The sequence below is a fragment of the Myotis brandtii genome, unplaced genomic scaffold (genome assembly GCF_000412655.1).
Source record: "Myotis brandtii unplaced genomic scaffold, ASM41265v1 scaffold902, whole genome shotgun sequence".
NCBI classification, from domain to species: Eukaryota; Metazoa; Chordata; class Mammalia; order Chiroptera; family Vespertilionidae; genus Myotis; species Myotis brandtii.
The window spans coordinates 1747852-1765933 of NW_005371709.1; the positions used below are offsets into that span (position 1 = coordinate 1747852).

Sequence of the window (18082 nt, forward strand, 5' to 3'; positions counted from 1 at the left end):
GAAGCAAGGGAAGGGAAGGGAAGGGAAGGGAAGGGAAGGGAAGGGAAGGGGGAAGGAGGGAGGGAAGGAAGGAAGATTGCTTTATATGCAAGTAGCTGTGCCTAGTCTCTTCCTCCACCAGAATTTACCCTTAAACAAGTCATGGCTTTGGGATTCTGTGAACTTTCTTCTTTATTGTTTTGCATATGCTCATAATTTCCTTGCCTCCCTGGTGACTTTATATTTTCTGTGTATGTCTTATTTTAATTTTATGGTTTTTTTTGCAATTACATTCAATTGCTTTTCTGTGGTTTGAGATAATAAGAGCAGAGAATGCAATTTTAAATCCTAAAAATGACGCAGAAGCCACAAATTAAAAATTGATCTAATACCAAAAGAAAATGGGCAAAATGTAGCACTCCGGAACAGGGAGATGATAAAAAGAAATTATACAGAAAAAAATTAATGAAACTGACAGAAAGTGCATTAGACAGAAGAAATAAATCAAGAGAATGTGTTGAGAATGGCTGAGCTCAGAATAGCTCGGCTTGTCTAACTTAAGGACATATTAAATATGGAAGCAGTTTAGTCAGTAGAAGCCTCTAGGTCTCCTCAAACAGGAAAATTCAACTAGAAAGTGGACAGAGTCCTAAACTGCAACTATAAGTATTTGATATTTGCTGTTATGGTTTTGAGGCTATTAATTTTCTTCTCTGAAATTTGGCCTTTTCATCAGCAAAATACTATCTCAAGTGATTTCATTATCTCATTTATTTCACAAGTATTTAATAAATGCTCTATAGGGTATGCAAAAAAGGAAAAAATGTTTGTAGTATAGGAAGGAAAACAAATAGGCAAACAGAAAATTATAACTCGGTATAATTAGGTCAAGGTCAGAGACAGGTTCAAAGAACTTCGGGGCCCAAAGGAGAAAAGTAACTTTCTGAAGGTTTGAATAAAGTTTCACACAGGAGATAACATGAATTAACCCACGAAAAAAAAATCAGATAATCTGGGTGAGGAATGGATATGGGGAGAAGGTGATCAGTGAACACCTAAAATAAGATTGTGTAGTTGGAAATGGTGAGTCCATTTTGTGTAGTAAACCAGAGGTGGTGTGGTGAGGGAGGGCAGAAGAGGTCACTAAGGAGTTTATGAAGTATCTTAGATACCAAGTTAATTAAAGCAGTTGGCTTCAGATTCCAATGGCTCAGTGGTTCTCACTGTTATTTCACGATGTCTAACATACTCCCATGGACAAATACATACAATAGACCATGGGTTGTGTGCAGTTAATGGCTCTGTAGTTTTTCTCCCAGTTAAGGAATCATTTCATAATTCTGGTAAATGAAAAGAATGTTACTGTGACAACTTAGAATCCTTTTTTTTTTTTTTTGGTAAATCATTCCCCAGATCACTGCTCTCAAATTCATTACAAAAAAGTTACTCTTAGTACATCTCCTAACTAATTACACAGACCTCTGTGATCACACACAGCAGTGTGGATGGAGGTGGACTTGTCAGGAGGACTGAGGAAGAAATGGTAAGATCTAGCACTCAGAACAGGGCAGTGAGGAAGGAGAGGACAAAATGGAATGATCCCTTCCTCTTCTAATAGGAGGTAGCTTACAGTAAAAAATACACAAGAAGAATATAAAGAAACATCGGAACATTACTGAACTCTAACCAGAACCTCTTGTAAATATAATATGGAACAAAGAGGCAGAGGCACCCCCAAGAGGAGCTCTGCGCATAGGTAAGGTTTAAGAAGCTTCCTGAAGCTTTGAACCGATGATACAGGAGATAAGTTCTGGTTTCTTAAAGGGCTACTGCTCTTCCTGATGTCCTGGGGAAGGTTGATTTCTGAGTAGATGAGAGTCTGGAATTAATGGACTCCAGCTTCTTTTGGAGGGTGGGCCTCCTGCCAGGGCTGATTAGCCAGCTGGCCTGTCCACTGCTCCTGTTTTATTGCTTCCTTTCTCATTAAGGAAGGTGTTGGGTTTGGATAACCATAAACAACATGTCTGCTGCTACAAGGCTACCATCTCTTGCACAGTCAGTGGCTGAGACCAGGCTCTCAGGAGTCATTTTTTAAAAAAGACTTAGGTCACAGTTTTTGAGAAACAGGAAAAGGAAGTCCAGGTTTGAAACTATGCCACGTAAATGGTTATTTTTTTATTTTTACTGTTTTTCCTTTAAAAAAAAATTTCAAAGTGGTTGAGAAAACAAAACTTTTTAAAAATCGGTGCTGTTTTCCTAAACTCTTCTTTCTTTCTCACCTCACTTCCTTCAGCATAGCCACACGAATAGTCCTGAGGCCTTCAAGCCCGAAATATGAGGGCAGAGAACTGGGTTTCCCTTCACCCTGCCCCCAATCAAGCCCAAGGATTCTGATCAGCAACTAGTCACTTGTGAGCTGTTCTGTGGGTGCCTCAAAACTCCCTGTCTACATGGGCCCAATGGCTGAACCTATTTAGAACGAAGAGCTTCTGAAAGGGAGCGAACCACTTCGCTCCTCCACCTTCACATCAGCAATCTCAGCATTTGTACTTCCCCCTCCCCAGTCAGTGTGTTTCTTAAAATAACCTTCATTGGCACATCATTTCTCACCAGGAACATACCTTTGTTTATTCCAGTCCTGCAATTTTCTCTCTTCCAGCACAGGGAGAATCATATTTACGCAGAAAACCGCAGTGTTGAACTAGAGCCCTCCGTTTCTTAGAGTTTCACTTTCTAAGGGAATTTTGCAGGTGGTTCCATCTGGTTTTCCTGATTTTTTTCGTTCCTAGTCTGCCCTTACCGATTTCCTCCCTAATCCCAACCAGCACCCAGCCTCAGTACCTCCCTACCACCTCACCACAATGGTCTTCTCTGCTCATGATAGTCATACAGTTCATCAAGCTTCTCACCATGTTCCAAATGGTAAATGCTCAGAAAATCCTTGTTGATCTGTACCAACTACTCCCAGAACCTTTAATATGAATACTTTCAAGGAATCTCTTTTCCACAGAACATTTCATATAACTTGTTTAGATTTTGTATCAAAGTTCTACCTCACTGTGTATTTTTTGTTCATGTGGCTTCTCTAGAAAAAGACAAGAATTGCTTCTGTGTTGAGAGTGGATAAATGAACTACTCTGAATGGGAATTATGTTAATGTAAATGATCCCTGTGCATTTTAAATTTTAAATGGACCTCTCTTTGCTACTTAGCATACATCTGGCCCATTATCTACCATGAAAAGCATTGTGTCCAAAAGAAAAGTAATCAGCTTTAATGTTAGATTAATCCAAACATAATCATATGTACTTTGGACAAGAAGAGTGATCTAGGTAATTTTGATTTATGCTTTAAGAGCTTACCATATACCAGGCACTTTTCCAAATGCTTTATAATTATTAGGTAATTTAAATATAAAAAAAGGCACATATACCATTTTATTGGGATATAATTCACATACCATGAGAGTCACCCTTTTAAAGTGTGCAATTAGTGACTTTTAATATATTCACAGAATTGTAAAACCATCACCACTGTTTAATTTTAGAACATGTTCATCATCCCCCCAAAAAAACCATACCTATTTGTAGTCACTCCCCACATCCTCTCCTCTCCTCCCTCTCCTTCTCCAACCCTAAAAAACCACTAATTTGCTTTATGTCTCTATGGACTTGTCTATTCTGGGTATTTCATATAAATGGATCATATAATATGTGGCCTTTTGTGTCTGGATTCTTTTAGTTTAATGGTTTCAAGATTCATCATACTGTAGTATTTACCTTTTTGTTTTGTTTTGTTTAACCAAACCCCTTTTCTCTAATTGTCTCATTTCAATATCTGTCTTTGAGCAAAATTAAATCCTGAATATCCTAGAAGTCAAAGACAAAAAGAAAAACACCATTATTTGACTCAGTTTTAGTTAGTCACAAAAGAAGTACAAAGTTTATCAAGAGCACAGGTATTTTTCTAGCACAGGTATTTTTAAAGGGAATCATTGTAATCCTTTAGTGTCACTATATGGCTCTATCTTTTGATCATTTAAGGTGTTTTCCTTGCTTTCTTAGTTATAAAGTGTTGCCCTGGCTACATGGGTTCGGCACTTCGAGTCATTTGAGAAGGGGAGGAGAACTGTCTGTGACATCCTCAATAACTCTTCTTCTTTTTTTTGGTGCAAGGGGGATTCTTATTTAATCTTTAACAGCATTCTAATTTGATCTCCACTATTAATTCCCAGGGTTTTTCTTCCATTTTTGATTGCTATCTTACTTTCATCTGAAATTTTTGAAGTATTTTTACAATTTTATTCCTTAAAGGGTCAAGCACTTTGTCATCTCTGATTTGAAAATAGGTCTCAAATAATATAAATTATCTAGTAGGTGGCAGGAGGGGGGATGGAAAGGCAGAGAACTGTACCAAGGAAGAGATTTTTAAAAAAGAAATCTCTTTGCTGATGTCTGCCCATGAGTTTGAAAAGAGGAAAGTTCTGACATACATGTAACTCTCTCCCTCTCTCTCTCTCTCTCTCTCTCTCTCTCTCTCACACACTATGCAAAGAATTAATTAAAATCTTATTCCTGAACTATAGCAAACTATTATCATCAATTCATGCAAAGACCTGCTTTAATTTTCACCTTCATTTCTAATCCTCACTCACATGCACCTCCCTCAAATGCATGACTTCCTTATGTGTTTGATATATGTCTTTAAGAGACATGTATCTTTATATACTGTTTAGTGTTATTGGGTGTGAATGGTAATTATATAAATAATATTGGTCCATAAATATTATATTGTTGCTATTTTTTAACTTACCACTAACCCTTTAAAACCTGTTCATATTGCTGGATTTACATTGAATTTATTGCTCTAACTTGTGCATAATATTTTATGATATATATCCACCACATTTTACTTTTCTATTCCTCTAGCAACAGACATCTGCCACAAACATAGTGAACATTCTCATACTTGTCTCCTTAGAGACCTAAGGGAAAATAGAGTTGGTCTAAATGTACAGGAGAGTAATTGGTGGGCCATAGGACCTTACTAAATGCACTATCATATTTATCCAGTGCCTCTTGTGCATAACCAGCATCTTCTCAGTCCCACCTCCTGCTCTGGTTATCTCTGCAGAGATCAGAGATAGGCAGGTGCACAGGCTGCAACCAGTGTAGTGCTGGTATGGTGCAGTAGAGCCTCACCCCTCAATGAAATGGGGTAATGGCGGGTGGGGATAAATAGTCACAAGGCTACTCTTGACCTTTGGAGGATAAGAGCCAAAGGACAGTTCTGAGACACAGCTCTTACCAAGATCCCTGTGGGATTGAGTACAAGTTGCCAGCACTGGTTGCCAATTTGAAAATGCTTCCTTGTTCTGGTCTCCCCTTCCTCCCTATTTCAGTCCCCCAGTTCCTCATTCCTGCTGATATTACTTCCCAAATGAACCACCTATAGACAAGCCTTTGTGTCAGCTCTGCTTTCAGAGGCTAAGCAGTGTACAGCATTATCCCTAAGTACTGCCAGATTGCTTCCCAAAAGATCTGAGCTCTGATTGGGATAGTTTGGCCAATCTCCAACTTGTGGATCAGACACTAGGCCATTTCAAAACGTCAGAGGGCCACCTTTTGACAAAAGGTTTTGCCTTTGCTTAGCAGACTGCTCCCTATGTAGGATCTTTCACCTGTGGGTCAGTGATTTTTCTTTTTATGCTTACTGCAGTTACCTCAAAATGTGGTTGTAATATGTACACATGCCCTGGTAATTGTAAAATACTTCTCCCAGACATTGATCTCTGTGGACTCTCATGATTGATGACTTTTGATGCATGGACAGTGCACTCATCCATGGATTTGCTGTAACAGAGTATTAAGAAAATTTGCTTTTCCCCCTAGCTGGCTTTGCTCAGTGGATAGAGCGTTGACCTGCGAACTGAAGGGTCCCAGGTTTGATTCTGATCAAGGGCACATGCTCAGGTTGCTGGCTCGATCCCAAGAAGGGGGTGTGCAGCAGGCAGCCAATCAGTGATTCTCTCTCATTGATGTTTCTATCTCTCTCTCCCTTCCTCTCTTAAATCAATAAAAATGTATTTAAAAACAAAAAGAAAACTTGCTTCTCAGTGCTTGTTAATAAGGAAATACCATAGATTTATATCTTCCAGTGAAGGGTGTTGCAGTCAATTTATGTCCTGGAATACACACTTGTTCTCTTGTCACATTGGAGTAATTTAGGGAAAAGTGATCATTTCTTTTGGTGGACATGTGTCAATATTAATCCGTGTGTGTGTGTGTGTGTGTGTGTGTGTGTGTGCGCGTGCGCGCGCACGTGTACATGCATGCATGTGCCAGGTCACTGTATGGGGTGCATTAAAATAAAAAAAGCATAGATCATTACCACCTGGGAGTAAGGGATTGCAGGAATTTCCTTAAGGGATGTGTGTTTCTTCTCATTGGAGAACAGCTTTTAATAATATCACTTTCTTTCTGCTTTGTTGTGTGAACAGGTGGTTAATACATACACCCCAGGAAAGAAGATTTGGCTTGAAGGTGTGGTAACCACCTCAGCTGGAGGCACAAACAACCTATCAGATTCCTATGCTGCAGGATTCTTGTGAGTAACACTTTCAATTTCACTTCCAGGGACTTTGAGGAAAGAAGGATAGTGAGACTTCCATAGTTGCTCAGTATTCTGCCCTTGAGAGGGAGAGTTCATGTTGAAAATTCTTCAGCCATTTATTTGTGAATATGTTTAGCCATTCAATAAAGCAAGATTAGAGACTTCTCTAGATATGAAAATTCCAGGCACAGGCATCAGAACAAGATAGTAGCAACAGTAGTCATAAAAGTAATAAAAAATTTATTTAATGTCTCCAGTGCAAAACATAGTGCTGACATTTTCTCATCTAATTTTCACCATAGTCCTGGGAGATGGGTAATAGTAACACAGGGTTTTTGCCCTCCAGGATCTTAACATTGGAGGAAGGGAGACAAGATAAGTAAAGTCATAAAGATAAGTGCCATAATAATAATAATTTTAACTCTGTTGTGCTTAGTGTGTGCCAAGCACTGTCTAAAATGCTTTATATATGGCTAATAATTTAACAGCCAGTGAAGTAGGAACTATTACTTTATAATAAAAGCCTAATATGCAAATTGACCGAATGGCAGAATGACCGGTCGCTATGACATGCACTGACCACCGGGGGCAGATGCTCAACGCAGGAGCTGCCACCAGCCCGCAGGCCCCAGGCCAGCCAAGGTGGGTGCCAGCGGGCGGCCCCCTGATTGCTCCGCAGGTCGCCCTGCAGATTGGCCTTGATCACCAGCCAGGCCCAGGGACCCTACCTGCATGAATTTCATGCACCAGGCCTCTAGTTACTTTATAACAACCCAGTGAGATAAATACTATTATTAGTTAGTAGCAGAGATTGGACTCACACCCAGGCAGCGTGCTCCAGAGTCCAGCCTCTTTGCCACTACATCAGACCACCTTTCACTGAGCCTGTCTATAAAAGAAAAGTAATAGACATACAAAGGTATCAAGGATTTCTCTGACTGGGAGGATCAGGAAGGGCTTCATGGGAAAAGTAGCATTTGAATGGGACAGAGAGAGATTACTCTAATTTCTGTTGGTGGAGAATGGTGGTGACGGGACGGGGAGCATTCTCAGCTGAAGGAACAAGGGAGGGGAAATGTGTGTGACAAAGGCCTTGGCATCTGAGGGAATGTAGGAAGGCTGAGACTAAGGAGGGAGTTTACCATCAAATCATGAAAGGCCTTGAAGATCAGGCAGATGAAATGAAGCCTGTTCCGTATTCAGTGGCAAGCCAGTGAAGGTTTTGGAGGAGAGAGACACCTTCTGACCTATGTTTTAAAACATTGGCTTTGGCAATAGTACACTAAAGAGTTTGGAGAGGCAAGGGATGGGAAAATGAACTTGAAGGTTATTGAAGTTTTCTGGAGAACAATTTAAGCCAGAAGAATAAGGACCTCTGACTGGCCTGCCAGTGTTACATAGCAGGGACAAATCCCTCAGGACCACGGGCTAACCTGTCCTGTCTAGTCTTACGGTCCTGGCTTTTGGCTAAGCAAGGTCTTCCTATGAAGCTTATTTGACACATTTGTGAAGGAAAAATCAAGTCAGTCAGGTAGATTTGCCTTTACAGATGGAATCCTGCAAGTGCAGATGAAAATAATGAGTCAATGTAATATACTGTGATACCCTGGGTCTTCCATCTATGTGTCCTCAGCACTTAACACTGAGTGGCACAGAACAGTTGTTCAATGAGCATGGCTCAGATGAATGACATGGAGTGAATCAGCATTTGATAGTGTTGCTGAGAGTCTTCTTTCAAAAATATACTCCCCACCAGGTTTCACTCTGAGCCCGGGGGCCAGGGTAAGAAGCCAGACTAGCAGTCAGTACTATAGGGGACCTCTTGGCATCAGCAGTGGACTAGCTTTTGCTCAGCTGTTGCAAAAGAACTCTGCTGCAGAGCCTAGCAAACAGCCTCAGTGCACTGAGTGTTTTCATGAGCATTCTTCTCTTTAGGGGATGATGTGAAATGCGAAGTACCACAGACCTTCATGGAGGGAGCTGGAGAGAGACCTATCTTTAATGAGCATCAGCCAAATATCTCTGCAGTCATTTTGCAGAGCACAGATAAACATGGTTGTTTAGATTCTAGTCGTAGTTCAGACACCCATTGCTTAGTTGGCACAGACCATATGAAAACTAGCTCATTCTGCTCCTGGTCTTCCTTCTTACCTCTTTATCACACATTTGCTCACAGCTCCACTGGCAGCTATCCAGCATTGTGCCCTTTGAGTTCAATTCTCTTTAAGGGCCATAAATTGCTTCCTAGAAAAAAAAGTAAAGCATTATAGGAAGTTCCAGAAAGTTAGCAAGAAATAGGAAAAAAGGCATTTTTTATCCTCCCCCCCCCCTCCCCAATATATGGTGTAACTGTGAACTTACTGGTACACATACCCATGCAATCATGAATCAGAATTCTTCACTGCCAAGAATTCAAGGGTACTTTTTCCCATCAGGGCTTTGAGATTCTTTGATGCACTACAATGTACCCTTAGCATACTACTGTGTCTCCAGCTTTTAGTAGTGTCTGGCACATATTAGATATGCAATACACTTATGTGGAATGAAAAATACTGGCTGCAGTAGCATCCTTGGTGAAATATTTCAGTCAGCTTACCCCTTTCTCTATTTGAGCATAAAAGGGAGACTTAGAACATCATGTATCTCTTCCTCTCAGGGCTTATTATTACTGGAAGAAGATGAAGATAACTTCAGTACTAACCATGCACTCTGAAAAGCCAGGGGGAAGCAGGAGTTCTGGCTATAGTCAATTTTGACTCCTGTGGGGATGTGCATATTGGATGTGGGTTTGGAGAAGAGGATGCATATTCTTCCCTTTTGTGTTAGAGTTCCTTCAAAACCTCCCCATATACTAGCAAAAACTCAGATTTACTAGTTAACATTTATTATATATATATATATGAAATCTTTGCAGGTGACTGTGCTAGGCTCTGTAGAGGTCACAAGTAGGAATTTGATACCATCCCTGTAAATGTGTATGTACAGGTATTTACATACCCAGTGCTTTACAAATGACTTACATAGTCATAGCATTTTTTAAATCTATCCTCTATGTTGAAAATAAGGCCTGGCATTTACAATTGATTAATTAATGTCCTTGAATGAATAATGAATGAACAAGTGGGAACTTTTCACATATAAAAATACCAAAATATGGTCTTGTGTTGACATCCAGATGCTGGTAGATATAGGGTCTCACATATACATGATGACATATTTACTCATCACTCTGTTTCTTCATTCACTCAACAAGGACAGGGCTAGAAAGGAGAATAACACACATGTGTTTTTATAGATAAATACTTGTTAGATGTAGGCCCTGTTGTATTTGCCCTATTTTCACATTGAAAGAACACTGAGTTAGGAGGCGTCCACCCAGAATTCGTGTTATAGTTCTACTATGAGATATTTAGTACTGTGTCTCAAAGGAAAAGCCAAAGCTGTTATCCTGATTTCATAGGGTTGCCAAATTAATAAAAATAATAAAGGCAAGTAGCTTAGGCGTGATATTCCAAAAGAATTTTTAATTCCCTGAGTTGCAATGTCCCAATTAAAACAAACAAACGAAAAAGGTTTTATTATATTATTGTTAAATTTTCTTTTATATTTAAAACTTTTGTTTTTGTTTTGTTTTGTATTTGTAACTCTAATTATCAGTAAATATTTGTTAGTTTTTATGAGAATAACATAATTGTCAATGTGAAAAATATTTGAAAATATCAATGATATTCATTCATAATATAAAAATTACCAATGCTCTTCATTTCAGTAAGGGAAAACTTTCATTCTATAAGTCACTGGTTTGGAGCTCCATATGGTTTCAGATTTGGGAAATCACAACTATGCATAATATGTCTCTAGTATGCTGAATGGTGATTTTTAAAGTTCCTAGAATCTAATTTGATCCAGATCATTTTCAACACAATGAAGAGTATTGAGCACCTACACTGTACTAGGAACAGTGATGGGTGTTTTGGGTACAAAGCTAAAACATATGTCTGTTCTTGATGAATTTATAACCAACTGGGAGACAGGAGAGAAGTAAGCAAGTGATTGTTATTTAATGGGCTGGAAAAGGGTATGAATAAGAGTTCTGGGAGTACAGAGGAGGAAGGTACTACTTTGTGGTGGCAGAAGTTAGAAGGAGGCGACACTTGACTAGGAGATTAACAGGTGGAAAGAAATTTGCCAGATGAGATGGGTTAGAGGAAGAGAGGAAGGGAATACTGAGTGGAAGTTAAAACATGTATAAAGACTCAGGTAAGCATGTGAAAACATGGTGTATTTGGGCATCCAAGAGTAGTTTTATGTAGCTTAGAGCCTGGGAAATGGGGGTTAGGGCGAGAGAAAAGGAAAGAAGAGGTGACAGATGAAGCTAGACACATATGCTGAGAAAATATATGAAATGCCTCAATATTATGCTGAGAAGACTGAAGCTCTCAGTCATATTTCTTACACTTATATTATTACAATTATAAGTTTCCCTACGTTTCAGAAGTAGAAAGAGAAAAAAAAGAATGAACTGAATTTGTCAATAATGAAGGCAGAGTTAGCATGGGTGTTGGAAGAACCCAGAGAACAATGTTTTTGAAAGAAAACATGCCCTGGAAAGTGGGTGTTTGGCATAGTGGGGTATGCAATAAGTGTTTGAGCAATGCAGGTTCTTCACTGTGATGTGCATGTGATGGTAGCACACTTCAATCCCTGTATAGTTATAGTGTGAAGACAATTATTATTGCATCAACTGCTGATGGTAATATATGAGGGATACAAATGACTGTCCCACTCTTGCACAGATCATAGGAGTATTTGAATTAGAGACACATGAAAGCCACATGCTCAGTCATAAGGTGTAAGCAGGAGAGTTCAAGTGATGAAAAGTATAGTGTGTGTGCTCCTGTGATTGTGTATCCTGTGGCCAGGGGGTGATAATCATGTTTACAAGTGCCTATGGTGTTCATTTAAATATTGAATATTACAGGAATAGAAGATAAGTCATTAGCAACAAGCTATTTATGACCAAGGGCAATTCATTTTACTCTCCTGTATCTCTGTTTCTTTTCTTATAAAGTGAGAGGTAAGATTTGATAATCTCTAAAATCTCTTCCAGCTGGGTATTCAATGCTTAAAATAATCTTCTCCTTTAAAGTATGAGGTAAATTTGGTGGTGAGGGTGGTTAGTGTATATGTGTGTGTGTGTTAGCCAGACTCTGTAGAGTTTGTTATATGCTATTTAAAAATGTATTGATGTAGCTTTTCCCCCCTGCTTTTTAGATGGTTGAACACTTTAGGAATGCTGGCCAATCAGGGCATTGATGTTGTGATACGGCACTCATTTTTTGACCATGGATACAATCACCTCGTGGACCAGAATTTTAACCCATTACCAGTAAGTGTGAGATAAAGATTCCCAGCTCCTTCTCCATGTCATTCAGTTCTTTGGATCATGCCTTGTTCAACTCTGGGAGAATTTTTCTTCTGTTACCAGTTAATCTCATGAATTGGACAGAAGCATTCTTGACCCATTTCACAGACTTTTGGCTTTACCCCCCACCACCCACACCTCTACATGTGCATGTATGCATGCGTACGCGTGCACACACACACACACACACACACACACACACACACACACACACACATTTTTATATAACGTATTTACTACTATAATTTTAAGAAATCTTGTGCAGTTGAGATTCCACATCTACTTGTGGCCTGTTTGAACTCTGCTTGAGAGTGAATTTTTCCAGATTGTTTTCTTTAATGCTAATAGGAGACATTAGTTAATGTCAGATACAACATGTTGAAAGCAGATGGGAGCATGCTGGCCAAAATCAGATACAGTAGGAGCCCATCCCTTGGAGAGTGGCTGAATGAAGTGCACTTACAGTTAGATGTTGATCCCTATGTGACATTGAGGGGATTTTCCCAGAGCACCAACTTCTTGAGCAAAGCAAAGGAAATGGAAAGAAAGCTAAAGAAGAATGGCAAAAGCAGAGATCTGGGTTTGTCCAGTGACTGACCAGTCCAAGAAATACCATTTAGTCCAGAAAAGCTGTGCTTACCAGAAATATTACCTGGGCCATCCTTTTCACAGATGTCTTGGTCATGATGCAAGGTCAGACTCATCTCATTAACCCATATAATGTCAGAGCTAGGATCCCCCTTCTAGATGATCTAGTTCCACCTCATATAACAGAGGGACTGATAACCTGGGTTGGGGAGGTAAGGAGAGGGCAGGTAGAGCCAGCCCTAGGGCCTGTCCCTGTGCCCTGGTCCAGTGCTCTGTCTACAGAATTTCTGCTCCCCCAGCGTCCACAGTAAACAAACCCAGTGGAAACAGTGAGTGTTCCTGCCATTTGCTTCCCTCTGCCTAAGTCCAGGCCTGAGCCAGGAGGCCTCCAAGCCTGGAACAGAGACCAGCTTGGCCTCCAACAGCACCATTTCCATGTCTCAAAACAATCCCTCTAGTCAGAGTTCTGAACATTTATTGCATCACTTATTGCATATCACTCCAATTCAATCACAACACTGGCACAGTTGCTTTTATTCAGAGAGCCACGATGCCTCTCTCAAAGTGTGTGTGTGTGGGGGGGCGGGGGCAGGGCTGGGTACAGAGGGATGGAGAGGGAAATTTTAGTTTGAACCATAGGGTTTTGTACTTGCTTTGAGCTCATAAACTTATAGAGATAAACAAAAAATAATTAGAAAAGTACATTAAACCAATATAATGTCATATGAAAATTTTGATCATCAGATAGTGAGGAAGAGACTAATAATAGGTAAGTGAATATATAAATAATAGAGTGCTATAACAAGGAGTCAGTGGAGGCTCCTTGAAAGTGTGTAGAAGGAAGGCTTCTCCGAGAAGGTGACGTTGAAGCTAAGAGCCCAGTGAAAAGGAGTCATATGGATTTTTCAGAAGAGCTTTCAGGAAGGTGGAGAGCTAGCATGAAGTCCTCACAGCAGACATGTTTGAGGAAACACAAGAATAGCTGAGTGACGGGGCCTGGCAGAGAAGGGGGAACTGGACATGAAGCCCCACTGGAGTCAGATCACATGGGGATTTTTAAGCTAATAGGAGTTTGAATTTTCCTGTAAGTAGTATGAAAAGCCCATAGGTTGGTTTTATGGAGGGAAGTAACATTTTTAAAAATCACTTTCGTATAATTAATGCATCAAATGTGCGTTATAATTTCTTTAATATTGTGGACAAAATTTAATTTATATACCACTTTCATATACATACATCAATAATGCTCTGAGCACTCTGTCTTCCCTTCCCTCTGTCCTTCCTTTTTTCTTTCTTTCCTTCTTGCTTTATTCCTTCCTTCATTCAAATCTTATTCACTCTTCTTGATCATGTGCAATGGGCCATTGTGATGAACCACAGAGATAAGGCATGCTTATAATCTAATGAGGCATACTGAGAAATGAAAAATAAATAAACATGCAAACAAAATAATTACACTTTGGCATAATTACTCTGCAGAGTCTGATAGTATGACTATTTTTACTTATTTTGCTGAAGAAAAACTAAGATTATTAAGTGACTAATCCAAGGTCAGACAAGTAGTAAGAACTGGAATCTAAGAGTCTCTCAGCTCCGAATCCTGTTTTCTTTGCACCATGCTGCACCATTTCTTGCAGTGCTCTTTGTTGTATCTATGTTATGGTCTGAGGCCAATGTTTGCCTCAGAATTGGGTCCAAAGTTGGAAATAGGCATTTTCAGGAATTGAAGAGAAGAAAACCTAGACTAGAAAAAGATGGTATTTGGGTAACTAGACAGGCTTGATTTCTAGAACTGGACAATCCTGAATTCCAAAGCATGGCTCTGTGTAGTTTAAAGATGCAAGTCTTCATGGCTTTTTTCCCAAAATGAGAGTCGCTGCAGGTGGCTTCCTTAGAAAGCATGGCACAGAAGACCTCGGTTGATATGTGGTGATAGCAGAGCTCACAGAAGCTCATAGGAAGCTGAAACAAATCCCACTGATTTAGCACAAATGAGCTGGGCAGCTGTATTTCTGGAAACACCAAGCTCTAATAAAGAAACCATATGTAAAATGCACTTAAAAAGGTAACAGTCTTTCTTTTTGTCTTTCTTTACACTAATAAATTCTGCACCTTATAAGTAGAGAACTTGGCAGCTGGGAGAGTGTGTCCTAAATCCCCTGGAGAAAGTTTACTAGGCTAGACCATGGCACCAACATGACAGGTCCTGCCAGCAGCCCCGGAATGTGTAACAGAGACAGACGTGGGAATTGTATAGGAGGCACTTCAGAGAGTTGTGCAGTTGATAACCAAACACTGCCAATAAAAATGTGTGCATTTTATATTGCAACTAAATCTTCAAGAGAATTTGTAAAAAGCTTAGGAGATTACTGAGTTGTTTTGATTGCCTCCTAGAAAAATCAGTATTGTCTATTCCACTTCCTTCAAATCTAGTTCAGTATATTTCAGGAAAAGTTTTTTCTAGAAAACTAGTGGCCTGGTGCATGAAATTTCATGCACTGGTGGTGGTGGGGGGTGTCCCTCAGCCCAGCCTGCACCCTCTCACAGTCCCCCCTCGCTCCTTACCGCCTTCCTGCAGTGGAGGCGGGAGAGGCTCCCACCACCGCTGCTGTGCTCGCCAGCCATGAGCCCGGCTTCAGGCTGAGCAGTGCTCCCCCTGTGGGAGCATACAGACCACCAGGGGGCAGCTCCTGCATTGAGCATCTGTCTCCTGGTGGTCAGTGCGCACCATAGCGACCAGTTGTTCCACCCTTTGGTCAATTTGCATATTAGGGTTTTATTATATAGGACAGCATTTTGTTTTTGTTATGTTCTAGGATACATTTTTAAAAAGTGAGGATCATAGCCTAATGACTCCTCCTATATCCCATATTACCCTTCCACTGACTCAGTCAACTTTGACCCCAGTTTGTAGAATTTCAGCTCAGCTCTGACAAGGTCATTCCAATAGCACCAGTCCAGTCTAAGGCAAGAGGTAATATGTGAGTGGCCCTTTAAAAACACACCAAAAACTTGTCTTCAAAAAAAGATCATTTTCAACTTCTTTGTGTTCTTTATGGTTCCTCCTCCAGAAAAGTACCAGCTCTCCTCCTGTTGTGAGATTTCCCTTCTCCAAGGAAGAGCAGAACATTAAGTTTAGCAGTGCTTCATCACTCAGCTCCCACCCTTTCCCCTGACCCCATGCCATTGGGAAAGAGGGAACGTGTGAGTCTCCACAGTCAGTCAGCCAGTCATGGGCTCCCTTGGGAGTAAATGATGTTTGTGCAGAAGAGATTTGCACATCCAGTGGACATAGTCCAGACCCCACCAGTTGTGGGCATTCTCCTAAGAGAGGGTTTTGGAATTTAGCTTGCTGCTTTTTTTTAAGAGCTTGATTTAAAGAGCTCTCAGGGAAAAGAATAGTGAATTACTAGTCAACATCTTTTTAACTCCCACGCCAGCCTAGCAAATATAATTCAATTACAAAAACATTGACACTTCAAATGTGTCTAGTTCGGTGCTAGTATGCAGAAAAATAAGATATAGTTCCCTCATCTGCAGAGTTAACAATCTGGTGTGTGTTTGCATTTGAGGGATTACAATTTAGTCTTCTATTTAGAATAAAATAGAAAGCTAGTTCACATTGGGTTGCCTTTTCTATACTGAGCGTAGTGATGGAATATTTATATTTGCTGTCTGTTTTGTTGACTGTTCCTGCTGAATGATAATAAACATTCAATTCACCCCAGTACACACTTATTGAATACTTGTTGTATACGTTGCTCTGGAATATAGTCAGTGGTTGTGGATTGTACTGCAACTCACTTGTCTATGGTAGGATTAAACCTATGTCTGTGGTTATCATAGCAACAGGATTTGAGCCAAGCCAACACTGTCCAGATGTCATTTGGACATTGGAAAGAAATTGAATCTTAATGATGCCTGCCTAGCTTCGCTAGTCAGGTTTTTATAGGACTAAGATCCTAGGTGCACCATTCTTGTTTCCCTTTGAAATGTTAAATAATGCACAGCCATGATATGGACACAGGATCAACTTAAATCTGTGCCTTACCTGAGGAAGAACATCCAATTACAAACTCATGTCCTATTGATGCTGGATTGATGCGCAATTTATTCTTCTGTGAAGAACACCACTTAATTAGAAGCCTCACGGAGAACAGCAGGATCCTGGTATAATGAAAAGATTCATGATTCTAGCCCTAGTTCTGCTATTAATTAGATGTGTATCTTTGGGTTCCAGTTTTCTTGTCATTTAAATTGTAATAAAAATGTCTCCTCTGTCTACCTCCAAAAGATACTGTTACAATCCTTGAGAAAATGAGACATGATGATAAGATTCTGATTTTTATGTATACATGACATACATGTATACATAGATAATTACTGGAAGAGATTACATCTAAATATTAAAAGTGGTTTCTTTGTGTAGTAAAAATTACAGATAGTTTTTATTTTTTTCTTTGCGGATTTTTTATGTAAAATTACTACAACAAACATTACCGCTTTTATAATCTGAAAAATAGTTTTTAAAAAATAGACTATTTTGAAAAGATTGTGTTTTCAATAGTTAAGTAAACATTATCCCAACCTAATTCACTTATCATTCACTAGGGACCCAGTGCATGAATTCATGCACCTTGAAAAGAACTGTGGGCTGTGAGGTTGTGGTGGGCAAGGGGAGGGGGTCTTGGCTCATCCTCTGCACCCCTGCCCAGCCCCTCCCGCTGCGACCCCCAGTCCCCTGTCTGCCAGCAGCCCCGCTCCCACCGCTGCCGCTCCCACATGCTGATGGCGCTGGCCCCGCTTTCACCCACTGACTGCATGGAGCGACCGGCGCCAGCAGGTGTGAGTGGCGGCTGCTGCCCCGATTGCCCCTCAGGAGCAGGGGGAGGTGGAGAAGCCCTCAGGGGCGATTGGGGCGGCAGTCGCCTCTTGCACTTGCTGACAGTGCTGAGTGATCAGGACCAGCACCAGGTGCCAGCTGTGGGTGTATGCAGGGCCAGTACTGGTAGCAAGTGGGGCCATCGCCGACAGTGGGTGTGAGAAGTGGTTGCTGGCCCCAATTGCCGCTCAGGAGCAGAGGGAGATGGAGAAGCCCTGAGGGGCAATCGGGGCCAGCAGCCACCGCTCGTACCTGCTGATGGCACCGAGTGATCAGATTGAGCGCCGGGGCACTGGCAGTGGGTGCAAGCGGCAGCTCTGGTGCCAGCAGTGGGTACAAGCAGGGCCGGCGCCAGCAGCAGGTGTGAGTGCCGGGCGGGACTGTTGCGCATGGGAGCAAAGAATTTTCAGTAACTACCAGAGGCTTTGTCTGGTGCCCCCACTCACCTGCTCCACCATACGGCTGCGGTCAATGCTCACCAAGTTCTGCACGCACCCCCTGGTGGTCAACACACATCATAGCGACCGATTGTTTGGTTGTTCGGTTGTTCGGTTGTTCTGCCATTTGGTCTATTTGCATGTTAGAAAATATATATA

At 40.8% G+C, this 18082-nt stretch overlaps 1 protein-coding gene across 1 annotated transcript in view; it reads left to right on the forward strand.

The window, feature by feature from the left end:
- Positions 1-18082, forward strand: part of HPSE2 (heparanase 2 (inactive)) — a 530799-nt gene that overhangs the window by 410363 nt on the left and 102354 nt on the right. Inside the window, exons 8-9 of the mRNA XM_005885371.2 lie at positions 6479-6585; positions 11866-11980. Of these exons, the coding sequence (XP_005885433.1) occupies positions 6479-6585; positions 11866-11980 (222 nt within the window). The remainder of the gene's footprint in view (positions 1-6478; positions 6586-11865; positions 11981-18082) is intronic.